Consider the following 14,339-nt stretch of genomic DNA (forward strand, 5'->3'; position numbering starts at 1 on the left):
GTCCAATCAGGCAATCAAGTATGGTTGTTGTCCGCGCTTGTTGCGCGTCCGTTGTATTTTTCGGTGTCCCCTGTTTTAGACTCCGACATGTGGGTCCCCTTTGGGGTTATTACCCGTCGAAATGAGAAGTGATGGTTAAGCTAAACATGCCCCGTTTTCTTCATATCCGAAGCCTCCACCCCGGAATATTCTGACAGCTATGCCTGGAGGAACTTGTTGGAAAGGATGGAGTAATCAGACTGCCTCAGGCCACCTTGGTAAGCCCCAGGCACCAGACCCGAATTGGGGACAGAGAAAAGGCGGCTTCCGAATCTGCGAGAATCATCAATCAAGAAATCAGTTGAACCCATTCAATTTCGACCCCAATGAACCCCGTGTCCTGCGCTGTGCCAATATTCGTTAAACCCGTATAACGTCCAACAGAACTCCAGGTTCCTTAGGTGCCTGGAGGAACGTGCGAGGAACGAGTACTTCCGAAAGGTGCCTGGAGGAACGTGCGAGGAACGAGTACTTCCGAAAGGTTCCTTTGCCTGGAGGAACGTGCGAGGAACGAGTACTTCCGAAAGGTTCCTTTTTACTTCCGAAAGGTTCCTTTTCCGAAAAAAACCATGGTATGCTCCAAGCACGGACCAGTCAGTCCCATAAAAAACCCACTAAAAAAAGCCGTGTCATTTCTCCCTCTAAACTGTGAAGGTTTACTGTCATTATCCTGACGATTGTGGAAGCAGCCATGTTGCTTTGCCTGGAGGAACTTGCCTCTGACGATGAGCGTCTCGAAGTTGGGCTTGGCAGTGGTGGTGCACGGACGGTCTGTTGGGGTTTGTCGGCTGTGGGGCTGGCCCCGCTTTATAAGGGCCAATGAGATGGCGTACCCCCGGCCAGGTTCGCCGACGACCACGAAAAGATGCAGATTGCAGGGCAACACGGCAACAAGTTGAGAAGGAAAATAAAAATATTAATTGAAGCAGCTTATTCCGCTGGAAAAGAGCTCCAAAACAGAGCAACGTTGGAGAGCTGTGCTACGATCTGAGCTCGGAAACCCCAGGGTCTCGCCAGAGCGCCGCGTCCTCTACGTCATCGGTTTCAGTACCCTGGCCAGATTCAGGCATGGCAGCCCATTCTTGAAACCACGACTCGTGCCTGTGGTCTTGCTCGAACCGCCGTCTGGTCTCCTCACCCCGTCGTTCCAGCTTGAGGATGGCCTCCCTCATGTCTTTGTCGAGCACATTCTTGGGCTCAATAAAGTCGCCACGCCCCGGTTTCCGAAACAGATGCAGCCCGTCCCAGCTCTGCGCCCTCGACAGCTGCACGTACAAGCTCATGAAGCTGGGTCGAGTCACCGTACCGCTGGAGTGGACGCCTTTGAGGTTGACGAGGACGTTGGAGAACTGCTTGCCCTGGCTCTTCTGATCTGTCATGGCGAAGGCCGGGGTGCAAAGAGGGCCCCGTTCGGTGGGTGACCCACCTGAAAACCTGGCTTGCCCCTCCATCTGCCTTTCCTTGCCCCGCATTTGGGCTCGGGGATGGCGACCGTCTTGCTCTTTGATTAAAATGGTGCCATTGGGGAGCCCGGGGATGGCGAGGCCCGCGCTGTCGTCTGACTCGAGGAGGACGGCCACCGGCGGTCCAAGATGAAGAGTCACATCGCTGGCGAAGGGCGATGGTGCCGGCGGCGAGGTCGGGAAAGATGTCGACGGCCTTGAAAAGGCGCCCCGTTGACGACCTTTAGCCCGACAAACTGGTTCCGAGTCACCACTACCGGCATCCCTTGGGCGTAGAAGAACAGGCCGGGGGTCGGCAGCTGCGAGTCGTCTCCGTAGCGGAGCACGTGGCATAGGTCCCCCGCACTCAATCGCTTCCCCGACTCAGTATCGTGCTTGGCCGCAAAGACTGAGATGTGCTTACCGTGGGCACGAGCCCACTGGACGACGGCCGCCATGTTCAGGTCCCACCGGTCTTGGTTCAGAGGCGTGATGGCTCTCAGGCCGTCTACGAAGGAGGACTCGCACGACGGTGTATAGACGCGTTGGCTCAGCCGCTGGAAGTCCAGCTCGGTCTGCTCCCCACTGCGCAGGCGCCGGAGGAAGCTCCGCAGCCTTGCACAGCCGGCCGCGCGGACCTGTTCGCGGTAGGATGACGACGTTCGCGAACTGGAGGAACAGCTTATGCGCTGCTAAGTGCTTTGCCGAGCTGTCCGGTCTCTGTCCACCGGGGTCCCTAGGCGTTGGCAAGAGGAGGCTGGTCTGCAGGACGGGGTCGAACTGGAAGAAGTCACCAAAGAACATGACCATTGGGATCCCGCCGAACGGTCGATGGTGGTCGTCTCTGTACTGCTTCAGGCGGCTGTCCACCGCCGCGAGCGTGAGACCGCCCACCTGGCTGATCTCGTCGATAACCAGCATGATCATGTTTTTCCAGGTCGAGGAACGCCGCTGGTAGCAAGACTGCCATCGACTGGAGCTTATTCAAAGTCCAGTGCCTTGTGAGCCCCAGGGCCACATCGACGTATGTTGCATAACGCCCGAGCTCGAGCCGCATCTGTCCGCCCGGGCCGACCCCTTCTGGAGATCTTTCGCGTCCGTGAACGGGCAACCGTGGGCTCCCCGTGTGGCTCGCCGGCATGCGCAGAAAGACGGATTCATTTGCCTGCCCTGGATCTTCGCCGTGACGCTGCTGTCCTCTTTCTTCTGGACCTTCAATACCGCGTCGATCTCCTCGCGGCTGGGCAGTCCCATGCCGCGGAAAGGCGAGTCTTGGAGGTCCTGTAACATGGTATAAAAATGGCGACCACGCTGGGGCAGCATTGCTGTCGTCCTGGCTTGGGTCAACTGCCCTCGCCTCTTCGTCCAAGCGCCTCAGGGCCGAGGGCGCCGCCATATCCTTTGATTTCGCTACGTCCGGGACCGCGGATAGGACATCCAGGAAGGCTTCGTGGTGGGCTTGCGGATTAATACTCTCCACGTCCTCACCGACGCCGTCATCGTCGCCCACTTGGTCGCCAAAGTCCAGTCCGTCCACGGCGTCCTCGGGAGTCCTCTTCAAGGCCTTGCAGCTTTCGATCAGCACGGGCATCGTCCGCCGAGACGCGTAGCAGAGCGATGTTCTGGAAGTGTGAGCGGATTCGGGCGCCCAGCTGCCCCTCGAGCGATCGCCAAAGTCCTGGTATATCGTCCGCTGGCTCAGCCTGAAACCTTCCCATGGAACGAAGAGGGCAAGGTGCAGGACTGCGTTTCTGTATGTGACTTGTAAGCAGTTTTCTTTTACGCCAAGAGGACCCTGATACCTACCTCTACAAATTTCTCGTCCTGCTCAAACTTACCTTCCAAGGCGTAGGCGTTAATAGATAGGAGACAGACGAAACCCAGTCCGTACAGGTGGCGCTGGCACTGCCCCGTGATGGCGGCTTGACTCCGTACGCCCCATTATTTTGCGCTGGAGCAGGACCTGGCTGCTAACACTTCCAAGTGTCATCCCCCGCCAGCTCGATGGTCCCGACCAGACAGCTCCTTGGCCAAGCACTTCAGCACATGTGTCCTTTGCCAGCCCCGTCGAGCTAGATACCTTTCATATCAAGCAAGGAGTCTGGCCGGAGCCGCTGGTCAAGACTTCGGTGTTCGCCAAACTCGGGTCTTACTTGCAGCCAGAGAACGACCGCCCTCCTCGCAAAGGCATACACATATGCCACGTCCTCGTTCTCTTCCCCGTCGACCAGCAACCCTGGCAGTCTCTGGCCGGGTGGATGCGGACCGCCGCAAACCCCTTTCCCAAGGGATCGTGGATCGCGTGCAGTGGTCGACTCCTGGGGGTCCTAGACCGCGACCTGATCCAAGGCCCTCGGAAAGTCGATCCCACTTTTCGAATTCTGGTGATTCTCGCCGACAATTGGGAACTCATTCGGCAGAATTCCCCGTCAACCAACAATACACCGACGCCGAAATCATCGGACCCTGTCGGCAACTTGCCAACGACACCATGATCGGCTGGCCCCGGAGTAGTCGCAAGCAGAAATCCGTTCTCTTCACTAGGCCGTGCTGAAAATCCCACTTCCTCGCCTCAGAATCCATCTTCCTCGCCGGTTGCCCCAGAAACCGCAGAACGCGAAGCGACCAAACCACCATCCAGCCCTGGAGCACAGCTAGACTCGATCACGGCCGATCCCGATCAAATGCCCACGGGTTCATCTTCAAGTATATATCACCGCCTTCCACAGCCACGGCTCACCTAACTATTGATCTACATGGCGACGACTCGAACGATGCTTCGGACACAGAAGAATTATTGGACGCTCAACCCGTTTCGAGCAGCAGGACTCCGACAAAGAAAAGAAAGGAACCAAGCTCTCCGGAACCGGCCAGAAGCAAGAGATCCACAGCGGGAAGAAGGCGCGGCTGTATGACTAGCTTTTGAGGTTGACCAAAGAACTGCTTTTGCTTGCTTTCCCAACATTCGTCAACCGTCCTAAAACTGATCGACCAACCATATTCTGATGCCGCTATGGGTTACCTGCGCCGGCCCGTTCCTCCAGGCTTCCTTTGGCGGGCACGCGCGCAGCGGGCACGGTCACTCTTGTCGAAAATGCCATGGCCTGCTCCAAGCACGAACCAGTTTCTTTCCTTTTTCGGACATGACCCCGCTGAAAAGACGGTGTCATTTTGAACCTGCACTGTCGACTTCTCACTGTAGAGTTTTGGCTTTTTCTCCTTTCGATTTCTCTCGATGGCATCTCGAAGTCTGGCGTCATCTGCATTCTGCTTCCTTGAATCAGCATCTCGCAGTTGGTCTTGGCGGTAGTGGTGCACGGACCATTTGATGCTTTGACACCTGGCCAATCGGATCGCCGAGAAAAGCCGCTAACCCGCACTTGGCATCAGGGTCGCTGTGACTCGCTGCTTCGCTCCTGCTTTTGCATGCCTCCGTCGCGCATTCCTTGACAATCACGAACACGAACAAAAAAAATCGGATTTCTGTCAAAAAGTGGCGAAAGATGAGGTTTGCAGGGTCAACATCTATTATGGGCTAACTATACTACTAGAGCGACGCACCGGCTTCTTCGTCAGCAGCTTCAGTCTGCGCTGATTCGGCCATGACGTCCCATTCCTGGAACCACGACTACAGAGAATAACGTCAACATTGCCAAGATTGCCTGGCTCAGCAGGAAGGATACAAGCAAGGCCTACGGCTCGATGGTCGTCTCCGTGACGAAGGGTAGCGAAGCAAATTGCTTCTTTGACGCACAAAATACACGGAACCTATCAGCTCTGTGAGATTACGCCACAGAGGTTAATCTTTACGGGATCTGATTACTGAAGCCCCTAGATGACGATATAGCTTACTGGAGACTCAAGAATGCGGCGTCATACATCGGCGATGAGGTCAAACCGGTGCTAGAGGCCACCTTTTTTACACCGCGGTGCTCCATTTTCCCAATCCAAGGAACTCAATACGTTCTTTCCATCACGATTTTCTGACCTAAACTACAATCATCTCCTGATACTGTTTATAATTCCATTGCAGTCAAGATGGCTTCTTCTTCTGCTTTTAACAATTATATCGTTGACTCCGCTATGGGGCCTACCTGCAGCCGGCAAGTTCCTCCAGGCTTCCTTTGGCGTGCCCGCGCGCAGCGGGCACGGTCACTCCTGTTCGTAGGATCATCTGTAAACGACACTTGCTGACGCTACTGTCACATACGACCATATCCACGAGAAAGTACGGGATCCCGTCCGCTCTCCCCTAGTCAAACTTGTGAGAGCCGAACTAGTACTCAGGTCGGTGACGACTGGGGAATCCTCGGTGTTGTATGTTTCTCTTCTTTTTGCTTACAATTTGACTCCGTCCCGATTCAAGGAGGTCTGAAATGGGATAAAGATACATGGACTCGAGTATGGTGAGTGGGGTTGGAAAAACCATTCAGCCCCGCAAGATTTGCCTGCAAAAGTCGAGAATAGAATGCTTGACACCGCTGAACATGCTGATGTTTTTGACGCGGACAACATCAGCTACCAACCGGATTCTCAGCTCGTGGAAGGGTGATAAACGCAAAAGACTCAAGCACAACAACAATCTCATTGACAACTAAGAAACAAGCTAAAATGAAATTCTCCAGAACCGCCCTCCAAAAACAAAACGCTGGACTTACTCCCCACCGACCTACCCTCCGACTCCCCTACCCCCTCATACTCTGATACAAGTCCTTCAACACCCCACTCTCATTCTGCAACAACTCCTCCGGATGGCCCGCTTCCACCACCCTGCCGTGGTCCAACACCACCACCAAATCAAAATCCAGAATATGCTCCAGCCGGTGCAGCACCTCAATGACGGTCTTGCCCTTGAGGTCGCGCGCCACAATCTCCCGCACCAGCATCTCCGTCTCGTGGTCCATGCTGCTCGTGAACTCATCCATCAGCACAATCTGCGAGTCGCCCCGCTGGAATAGCCCGCGCGCCAGGCAGAAGAGCTGCTGCTGACCGATGGACAGCCGTTCCTCGGGGTTGAGCGGGCTGGAGAGCGTGGTGGGTGCCGCGGCCTCGGCCTTTTTCTTGGCTTCGGCTTCTTCCTCGGGAGAGAGCTTCTTGGGTTTGCTCTTCTTTTTCTTTTTCTGTGGCTTCTCGTTCTCCATGGGGATGGGGCCGGCCTGGGTGGTGTCTGATGCTTGGGTGATGGACATGTTGGAGGGATCGGTGACGGCGATCTCTTGGAGGAGAGAATCTAGATCGTCGGCGGGCTCCGCGGACGCAGTGGGCTTGCGGGTGAAGAGCGCATCCCAGATGCCGACCCTGCGCAGGAGAGACTCGATCAAGGCGTCCGTTTCTTCCGGGGTGCGCGACGGGTTGGCTTCGTCCCACATGACCATGTTGGCGCGGATCGAGTCATGGATGAAGAGGGACTTTTGTGGGAGCGTCATGATGCGCTTGCGCAGGGAGTCACGCGAGATGCGGCTGACGTCCAGGCCGTCGATGATCACGCTGCCCGAGTTCAGGTCCAGGCAGCGGAGGAGGGTCGCCAGAAGAGAGGATTTGCCGCTAATGGTTTGTGAGTGACAGCTCAAAGGTACGAGAGAGGAAGAGGCCATACCTTCCACTGCGGCCGCAGATAGCCACTTTAGTGCCGGGGGCGATATACAAATTGATGTCGCAAACCGCAGGTGGCAGTTGAGGGCTGTTCAGTCCACGTCAGCGAGTAAATCCGGCCACTTGTCGCATATTACACACCTGTACGATGCAGAGACGTGTTGCAACTCAATTCCTCCTTGAGTCGGCCAGCCCGGATGGGGAGGCGGCAGCGGGAACTTCTCCTCCGGTTCGACGTCCTTGTTGAATCGCCTGATACGGGCTACGGCACCAATCGACGTTTCGAGGTTCGCCCAGAACGTGATGAGGTACTTGAAGCTTGTGCTGAGGGAAATCTAGAAGAAGTCAGTAGAGATCTTAACGGTGGTGGTTCCTTAGGAGTACGAACCAAGTTGACCAGTGCTAGACCCAAAAAGCCCAAGGACTGCGAAGACCGGAACGTGACGGCCAGCGTGGTGACCAAGATCGCCAACAGCATAACCACAAAATCCAGAATCATCTTGAGCCAAACCTGAACTGATACCAGCATGTAATGCGCCCTCTGTGAATAATTCAGCAGCTCTGTGTTGCGGGCAGAGAACTCCCCAGTCCGGTCAAACGCCCTGATGGAGACGATACCATTTATCGTCTCCAACAAAAACGAAGACAACGGCGCCTTGGCCTCAATATCCATGAGACGCAGCTGCTTGGACGTCCGGAGGTAGAACTTCTGGATGACCCAAAGGACGATGATCAGCACAGGGATTGAGATGGACACGTATTGAGACGAGATCATGACGATGACGGTCTCGGCGCAGACACCAAAGAAGGAGGTCGTGGTGTTAACCAAAGCCATCGGCAACTCATCATCGATGAGCATGATATCTTGGATGAATCTGTGGGGTGTTAACGAGGCCCATTGTTGGTAAGGGATGGCACGTACCTGTTGGCAATGGTGTGAGACCCCACCGAAACGACGTAGGTGATCGATGCCCTAGAAATATTAGATAATTCAGTTTGATGATGTGGTGAGGTTACTCAGTACTCACTTCATCAAGGTCTCAAGCTGCCCCAAATACAACCTCAAGGACGATGTTGGGAGGAGAACGTCAAAGAAGAACCTAACAATACCCGCTCAGCATCACGGCCAACGCCACCAACGGACGGGCGATCACTTACACGCAAATTCCACCTAGAAGGGAAACACCGCCGACGATGAGGGCCGTAAAGACGCCCATGTAGTACGCGAGGGAAGCCTCCTGATCCTCCGCCCACATCTTCAGCCAAACAGCTAAACCAAAACGTCAGTCACAGTTCACCGTACACAACAGACACCAACGCTAGAACTCACTCTCAAACGACCGCTCTCCCGCCAAAACCGCCGCCAGGACAAAAAACAGCGTAATCCCCACCACGCCACATGACTTCAAAAAGTAGCTATAGACACCCCACTCGGAGGGCGCGCGGCTCGCCTGGTTCTCCTCCTTGTCAAGCGGCGCGTCCTTGAGCACGATCTTGCCGTCGCTGGTGACCTCGACGGCGTCGCCCGCGCTGGCGGACGCTTTGGGCGCGGCCACGCGAGAGAGCAGCGAGTCGTCGAGGCCGCCATTGGCGAGGAGCTCGTCGTAGGTGCCGCGGTGGGCGATCATGCCGTTGGAAACGACGAGGATTGTGTTGAAGCGGGGGAGGAGTTGCGCTGGGGGGGTGGGTTAGTGGTGGTGGGGTGCGAAAGGTGGTGGGGGGGTAGGGGAAGTTACTGGAATGGGTGACTAGGACGGCTGCGCAGCTTAGCTTGGCGAGGAGGCCGTTCTCGGAGAAAACGGCCGAGAAGATGTGGGTTGCTGACTTTCGGTCGAGACCGCTGAAGATGTCGTCCATGAGAAGGAGATCTGGCCTGCTGTAGACGGCGCGCGCGAGGGCCTGCCGTCGTTAGTTGGCACCTTAAGGATCGAAACCGACGCGGCATGCGACGAAGGCATTAGGAAATGGGACTTACCACACGGCTCTTTTGCCCTCCACTCAACGCCGACCCACCGCTACCAACGCCAGTATCGTCGCCCTCGGCAAATCCAGTGATATCTTGGCCAAGCGCACATGCTTCAACCACCCTGCCATACCACTCCTCCTCGAATGGAAGAGAGCCGATAATATTCTCCTTGACGCTCTGATCCAGCAGCCAAGGTTCCTGATCGCAAAATGCCACCCTGAGGCCACGACGCATCTGGCGAGTCCCGGAGATGTGTTCAATTTCTCCGAGAATGGCTTTCAGGAGGGTAGATTTTCCAGAGCCAACTCTGGTTAACGTTAGCAGCATTCAGATTGCCAATTGAAGGGGTGACTTACGGTCCAATAACGGCTGTAAATGAACTCGGTGGAATGGCCAATGACATGACGTACAGCGCGGGCGCTTCCTCTCTGCCCTTCCAGCAGAACGAAGCATCCACGATCTCTACTAGGTCAACCATGGTGCTGTAGCGGGGGCTGACATCCTGGAAGCCCGGCCCCCCCGGATAGTAGGCATGGAACTGGTCCATAGTGGCTCTGTGCTCAGGCTTGAGCGTGAATGAGCTGGCGGACGACGTCTCGGAGACAGCGAAGGGGCCGTTTGCCACCTCGAGCACACGATCCTCGTTGAGAAGATCCTGCACTCGTCCCAGGCATTTGAACATCGAAATGAGAGCGGGCGTGCCCTGGATGAGAAGAAACAGGGGATCGAGAGAGATGCGGAGGAGTGCGAGGGCTGAGAAGAGGGTCTGGAAGGTTAGGGGAGTCCCATAGATTTTGCTGATAATGGCGAACCCGCCAAAAGCGACGAGAATGGACAATTCGGTTGACGCAGCGGCTGTGAGATGTGTCAGCAACCTATTCCGAGCGTGGTCTCGGAGACGACTTACATAATGTGATGATGATAGACAGGATCCGTCGGAAGCGCCTACGTACCATTAGTCCCAGTCTCGGGTGAGTTCCACAGGGCACTGTTGCTCACCGTCCAAGTTCGACCTCGGTGAAACGCAGCTTTTGAAGATTCTGCATGTAATCCGGAGAGAGCCCGAGCATCTTAACTTCCTTAAAACCGGTGATCATAAACATGGTAGACTTGACGCGGTCTTCCGTCGCTTGGAGCCAAGCGACTTGTCGAGGGCCCAAGGGCGCGCTGCAGATACCGGCCAAAACCATCATCACTAAAACCAAAGGTCAGCTCAACCTCGTCGCACAAAAGCTCTCGATCACTCACCAAGTGTGCAAAGCAGTGGCGCAAGGAATCTAGAGTCATATTAGCATCCGCACATTCCACAAGAAGGGCTAGCGAGACTCACGCAAGCTGGATCTTCAGATACAGCAGGTAAACAGCAACCGCAACAGTGATCATACTCGCCCAGATATCATGCAGAATCTTGCTCCCCTCCATGATATGCTGCATATCCACGTTAATCAGCGTCGCTGCCTTGCCCGAATCCAGAGCAGCCAGCCTCATTTTCAGCAGCTGGCGGTAGCAGGAATCAATCAACTGGCTGCGCAGTTCGAGCGACAGCTTGTTGCAAGCGTGATGGTACCACGCGTTGAAGAGCGCCATCAGCAGGTAGAGCACAGCAAAAGCACCAATCAGCGCGTGGCCAACGTCGACCCGCTCGCCATAGCCTGACCCTTGGACGAAGGTCAGCATGCGCTCCAGCAGCATGGGTTGAGTGAGCGTAAGGGCGATGATGATGGCGCGGGGAAACACAGGGATGAGGAATTTCCCGGGCATGGACTTGAAGAGGGTTACTAGGAGGGCGGATTTGGCGGTCTTGTTGGGGTTTCGCGCCCACCGTGCCCGGAAGCGCTCCCGCAACAGTTCAGCGGATTCGTCATCGCGAGGCCCTGATAGATCTGAGGAGACGAGATACCGGGTGTAGCCTGAAACCGTCAATAAGTGTGTTCTCGGTTTATGAGGTTTACTTGGCGGGGCTGACAAACCGTTCCCATAGTGTTGAGCCAAGCCAAAAGAACATGGATCGGCCGTAGAAGCCGGCCATTTGTTCCATGGTATACCTCTGTTTGATGTCGGGGGGAACGAGCTGGTCTTTTCTGGCCGCTTCGGCGAGTACCAGCATCAATTTGACGGCTAAGGCAACTGACTCGGCGGCGGCTAGCGATGTGTGAGCTGAAGTGGGCATCAGCCACAGTGTCCGAACTCGGACAACATCAAACAAAGCAGTAAGTAGCAGATACAGCTCGATGATGAAGCTGGGCGCTACGCGGAATGCATGCTCAAAGTAGCTAACGGCGGAGAGAGGGAAGACGGCGACAAAATTTAGTGCCGCCGCTGCCAGAGTTAGTTTCGTCCTTGGTGCTGTGGTGTCTGGTAACGCCCATAACATCAGAACAGCCAGTTTAAGGAGGCCCAGGGCAATGATCAGGCCCTAGATCATGTCAGAATCATCGGCGAGAACCAGACGCGGGGTTGCGTACCTGCTTCACCCAGAAGATGATGCCATTGTTAGCTTGTCTCGGCCGACCGAAGAGAAAGGCCACCTGGAGTGCAGCTGCGATGATCAACAACGCGGCAGGGAGGAGGGACAAGATGGACTCCTCAAAGGTGAGGGTGAAGTCCAGCCCGCCACGACATGGCCCAGCCGAGGGGCCCCATGTGTTGTCGACAGCGACGCAGTCCATGGTCTGCGCGCTCTAGGGTTGAGGGCTGCCTAGTTGCTTGTGTTAATTGGGCCGGGTGACGATCACCGATGAAGTGGTCCAAGGGAGATGACAAACCAGATGGTAGAGGGTGGAAGAGAGGTGCGAGTATTGTGTTCAGGTGTTTTTGGAAGACGAGGGCATTGCCTACCCGACGAAGGCGCGATGGTCAGTCGGGGGGAAGAGAAGAGGCGAGAAACTGGGGTCAAAGAGAAGTGGGTTCATTCAGGGGGAGGGGGAGTGATGGGAGTAAGGAGGGAAGGGATCATCTCTCGCTTGATGTACCTAGATGTTGTGGTTTCCAAGCATGAGCAAGGCGGTGAGCCAAGCCGAGCAAACCACCACCTCGGAGAGGACGAAGTCTTGTGATGTCCGTTTTCAGTGTCCGTTTTCAGACGAAGTGTCCTGGATGCAACGACGTGCTGCGGGGATTCAATAGTCAATACGAGGATAGTGGCAAGGGCTCGGCGAGGCTATTTCGGGTTGGATGTCAAGATTGGGAGGAGGGGAAGGTAAGGGGTAGGAATGTCGGAACGTGGCCGTCTTCAGCCGTGATGCCCGATATCACTCATATGAGAAAGCCGGTGGTTCGGCACCGTGGCGCGGGTCGAGGCGGGTATTGGTGGGAAAGTAAGCCTACCCGAGCGAAGCACACCATAAAGTATCAACAACATGGTCGGACAGGGATGGCGGGAAGTAACAACGGGTGGAGGTCGCCGAGGGTGGTGGGGTTGTAGAAAGCTTGCTCCATGATGCCAAGCGAGTTATCCGCACGGATGGACCTTTACAGAATCGGGGTTTTTCAACTTTGCTGTCGGTCAGCCACACAGGTCCAGCCTGGGCAGGCTAAGGCATGTGTGACTGCAAGTGTAAGTGTGTAAGCCATGGGGGGTATTGTGCCCCGCAATTTTGAGCGAACTGGAGCTTGAAGTGCGAAGGTGTGCCATTTTGGTTACATCACGACATCGTGGTGGGGGCGGTGCGGGTCGTTCTGCATTTAGAGTCGCTTTGCAGCCGCATGTGGTTGTGGGTTTGACGAGATCCATGGACCTCGAGGTTGGGGTGGTGTGCCTTGAGGTTGTTTTGTTGGGTTCTCGTCGGACGTTGTGCTGCAGAAGTGGGGGAGCAAAGTTCGGTCTGTGGTACGGAATAAGATGGCGTCGATCAGTGGATCGTTTCTCCAAATCAAGCTTGGCTTTCCCGCTCAGCTGCTGTGCCAGGCGAAAAAGCTTGTCTTCGTCTGAAGAGTTGTGGTTGGATAATGTGCAACACCAGCAGGGTTTAACCCCAGCCCCACAGCTAAAAACAGAATCCACCAAGAACGCCAAGAGTAAGCCTCAACGTCAGATCTCTCCGACAACGGTCAACCTTTTTCGTGCCACTCCCAACGGCTGGAAAAAGCTGGACGGGAGCCCCAGTGGCTCAGCAGGTCTTTCTTCAAAATCCGCCTTGTTTATTTCCTTGCTTTACCAATCGCAACAGCTGACGTGCTTTCCCCGCGCGCCCCACAGCCACGCGGTGAACTTGGGCAACCGTGACTGCCGAATGGCGGAAGGAATAGAACATAGCAAGTCGCCCAAGTAGGGTTAGTTTGGAAATAAATTTAGGTGACACGGCCCACACACCCTTTCGAATTTACCATGTTCGAGAAGAAAACTTGGCTCGATCTCAATGTGACTGTCCCAACTTCCATCAGTCCGATCTGATGTTGTGCAACCCAAGAAACCGACCCAACAGCAGCGCGCGAAGCCGACGCATGCAGTACCTGGATCTTCTGTTTCATTTTGACAGCCCACGTTTCATTGCAGCGCAATTCGAATACATGAGACCGCAGATTTTGTTTTTTGTTGATTAAGCCTCGGTTGTTTAGGGCGTAACGAGCGTTGTTCTCTTACAAGGAATAGCATTAAACTTTTCTAAGACGACCGGTTTCTAACTCACTAAATAACAGATTTTGTCAGTGAGCAAACAGAGGTCGGGCAAGACTGAAGCTCAGACGGTGGAGCAGCCCTCCTAACTAGCAGCTCGCAGCAGATGCGCCCTTGCGGCGGGAAGGATCGGCGGGTTTTAGCCCCGATTTGTTTCTCGATAGCTCAGAGCTTGTTCGAATAAGCTACAGCCCCACGTCTGCTCCAAGTCTCCTCCCATTCCCGCCTCAAGCGAGCAACCCGAGCCATCCGCTCTGCCATCAGAGACAACTCGTGGGTGGCCCTGACCCTGTCACTACCCTGTCATGAGTACATGGGTTAGGTCTGTCTTATGGTGGCGCAGTTGTACTGACCTCCCAATGTAATCATGTACTGAGTTGTGGGAGAACTCCACTCCCAACCTTTTCCTGCTTCCCGCACCGCAACAATGCCTTCAGCTGCCGACGGCTCAGCATACCAACCATGGCATATCATGGTCCCACGAGTCACCGGCATCCTGGTTAGCCCCACCGTTCACTGATCGGTCGCAAAAATAGCTTCGCCATGTTGACGGAAGTTGTCTTCCGGCCAATCGTTCTCAATCCCGACCCCGAGACCCCCATACACTCAGCGGACGACCCTCAAACCACCAACTCTGTCCTTGCCGAGCCATGCTCGTCGTCGGGGTTCAAGATGTAATACGGCT

General features: G+C 55.3%; 2 protein-coding genes across 2 annotated transcripts; both read right to left on the reverse strand.

Annotated features, from left to right (window-relative positions):
- Window positions 1–1,019: 1,019 nt before the first annotated feature.
- On the reverse strand, window positions 1,020–3,072 carry CHGG_08538 (uncharacterized protein; the record flags this gene model as incomplete). Its single annotated transcript, XM_001226464.1, has 3 exons — window positions 1,020–1,812; window positions 1,906–2,379; window positions 2,429–3,072. The coding sequence occupies 3 exons, from the start codon at window positions 3,070–3,072 to the stop codon at window positions 1,020–1,022; spliced, it is 1,911 nt and encodes a 636-aa protein (XP_001226465.1).
- A 3,094-nt stretch (window positions 3,073–6,166) lies between these two features.
- Window positions 6,167–11,708, reverse strand: CHGG_08539 (uncharacterized protein; the record flags this gene model as incomplete). The annotated part of the gene is made up of 17 exons (XM_001226465.1): window positions 6,167–7,025; window positions 7,078–7,161; window positions 7,215–7,408; window positions 7,462–7,675; window positions 7,996–8,046; window positions 8,232–8,343; window positions 8,404–8,748; window positions 8,810–8,972; window positions 9,049–9,346; window positions 9,396–9,894; window positions 9,947–9,984; window positions 10,039–10,234; window positions 10,288–10,316; window positions 10,370–10,817; window positions 10,933–10,949; window positions 11,010–11,455; window positions 11,505–11,708. The coding sequence occupies 17 exons, from the start codon at window positions 11,706–11,708 to the stop codon at window positions 6,167–6,169; spliced, it is 4,197 nt and encodes a 1,398-aa protein (XP_001226466.1).
- Between the last annotated feature and the right edge of the window lie 2,631 nt (window positions 11,709–14,339).

The sequence above is a fragment of the Chaetomium globosum genome, genomic scaffold (assembly GCF_000143365.1).
Source record: "Chaetomium globosum CBS 148.51 scaffold_6 genomic scaffold, whole genome shotgun sequence".
In the NCBI taxonomy this organism is placed as follows: domain Eukaryota; kingdom Fungi; phylum Ascomycota; class Sordariomycetes; order Sordariales; family Chaetomiaceae; genus Chaetomium; species Chaetomium globosum.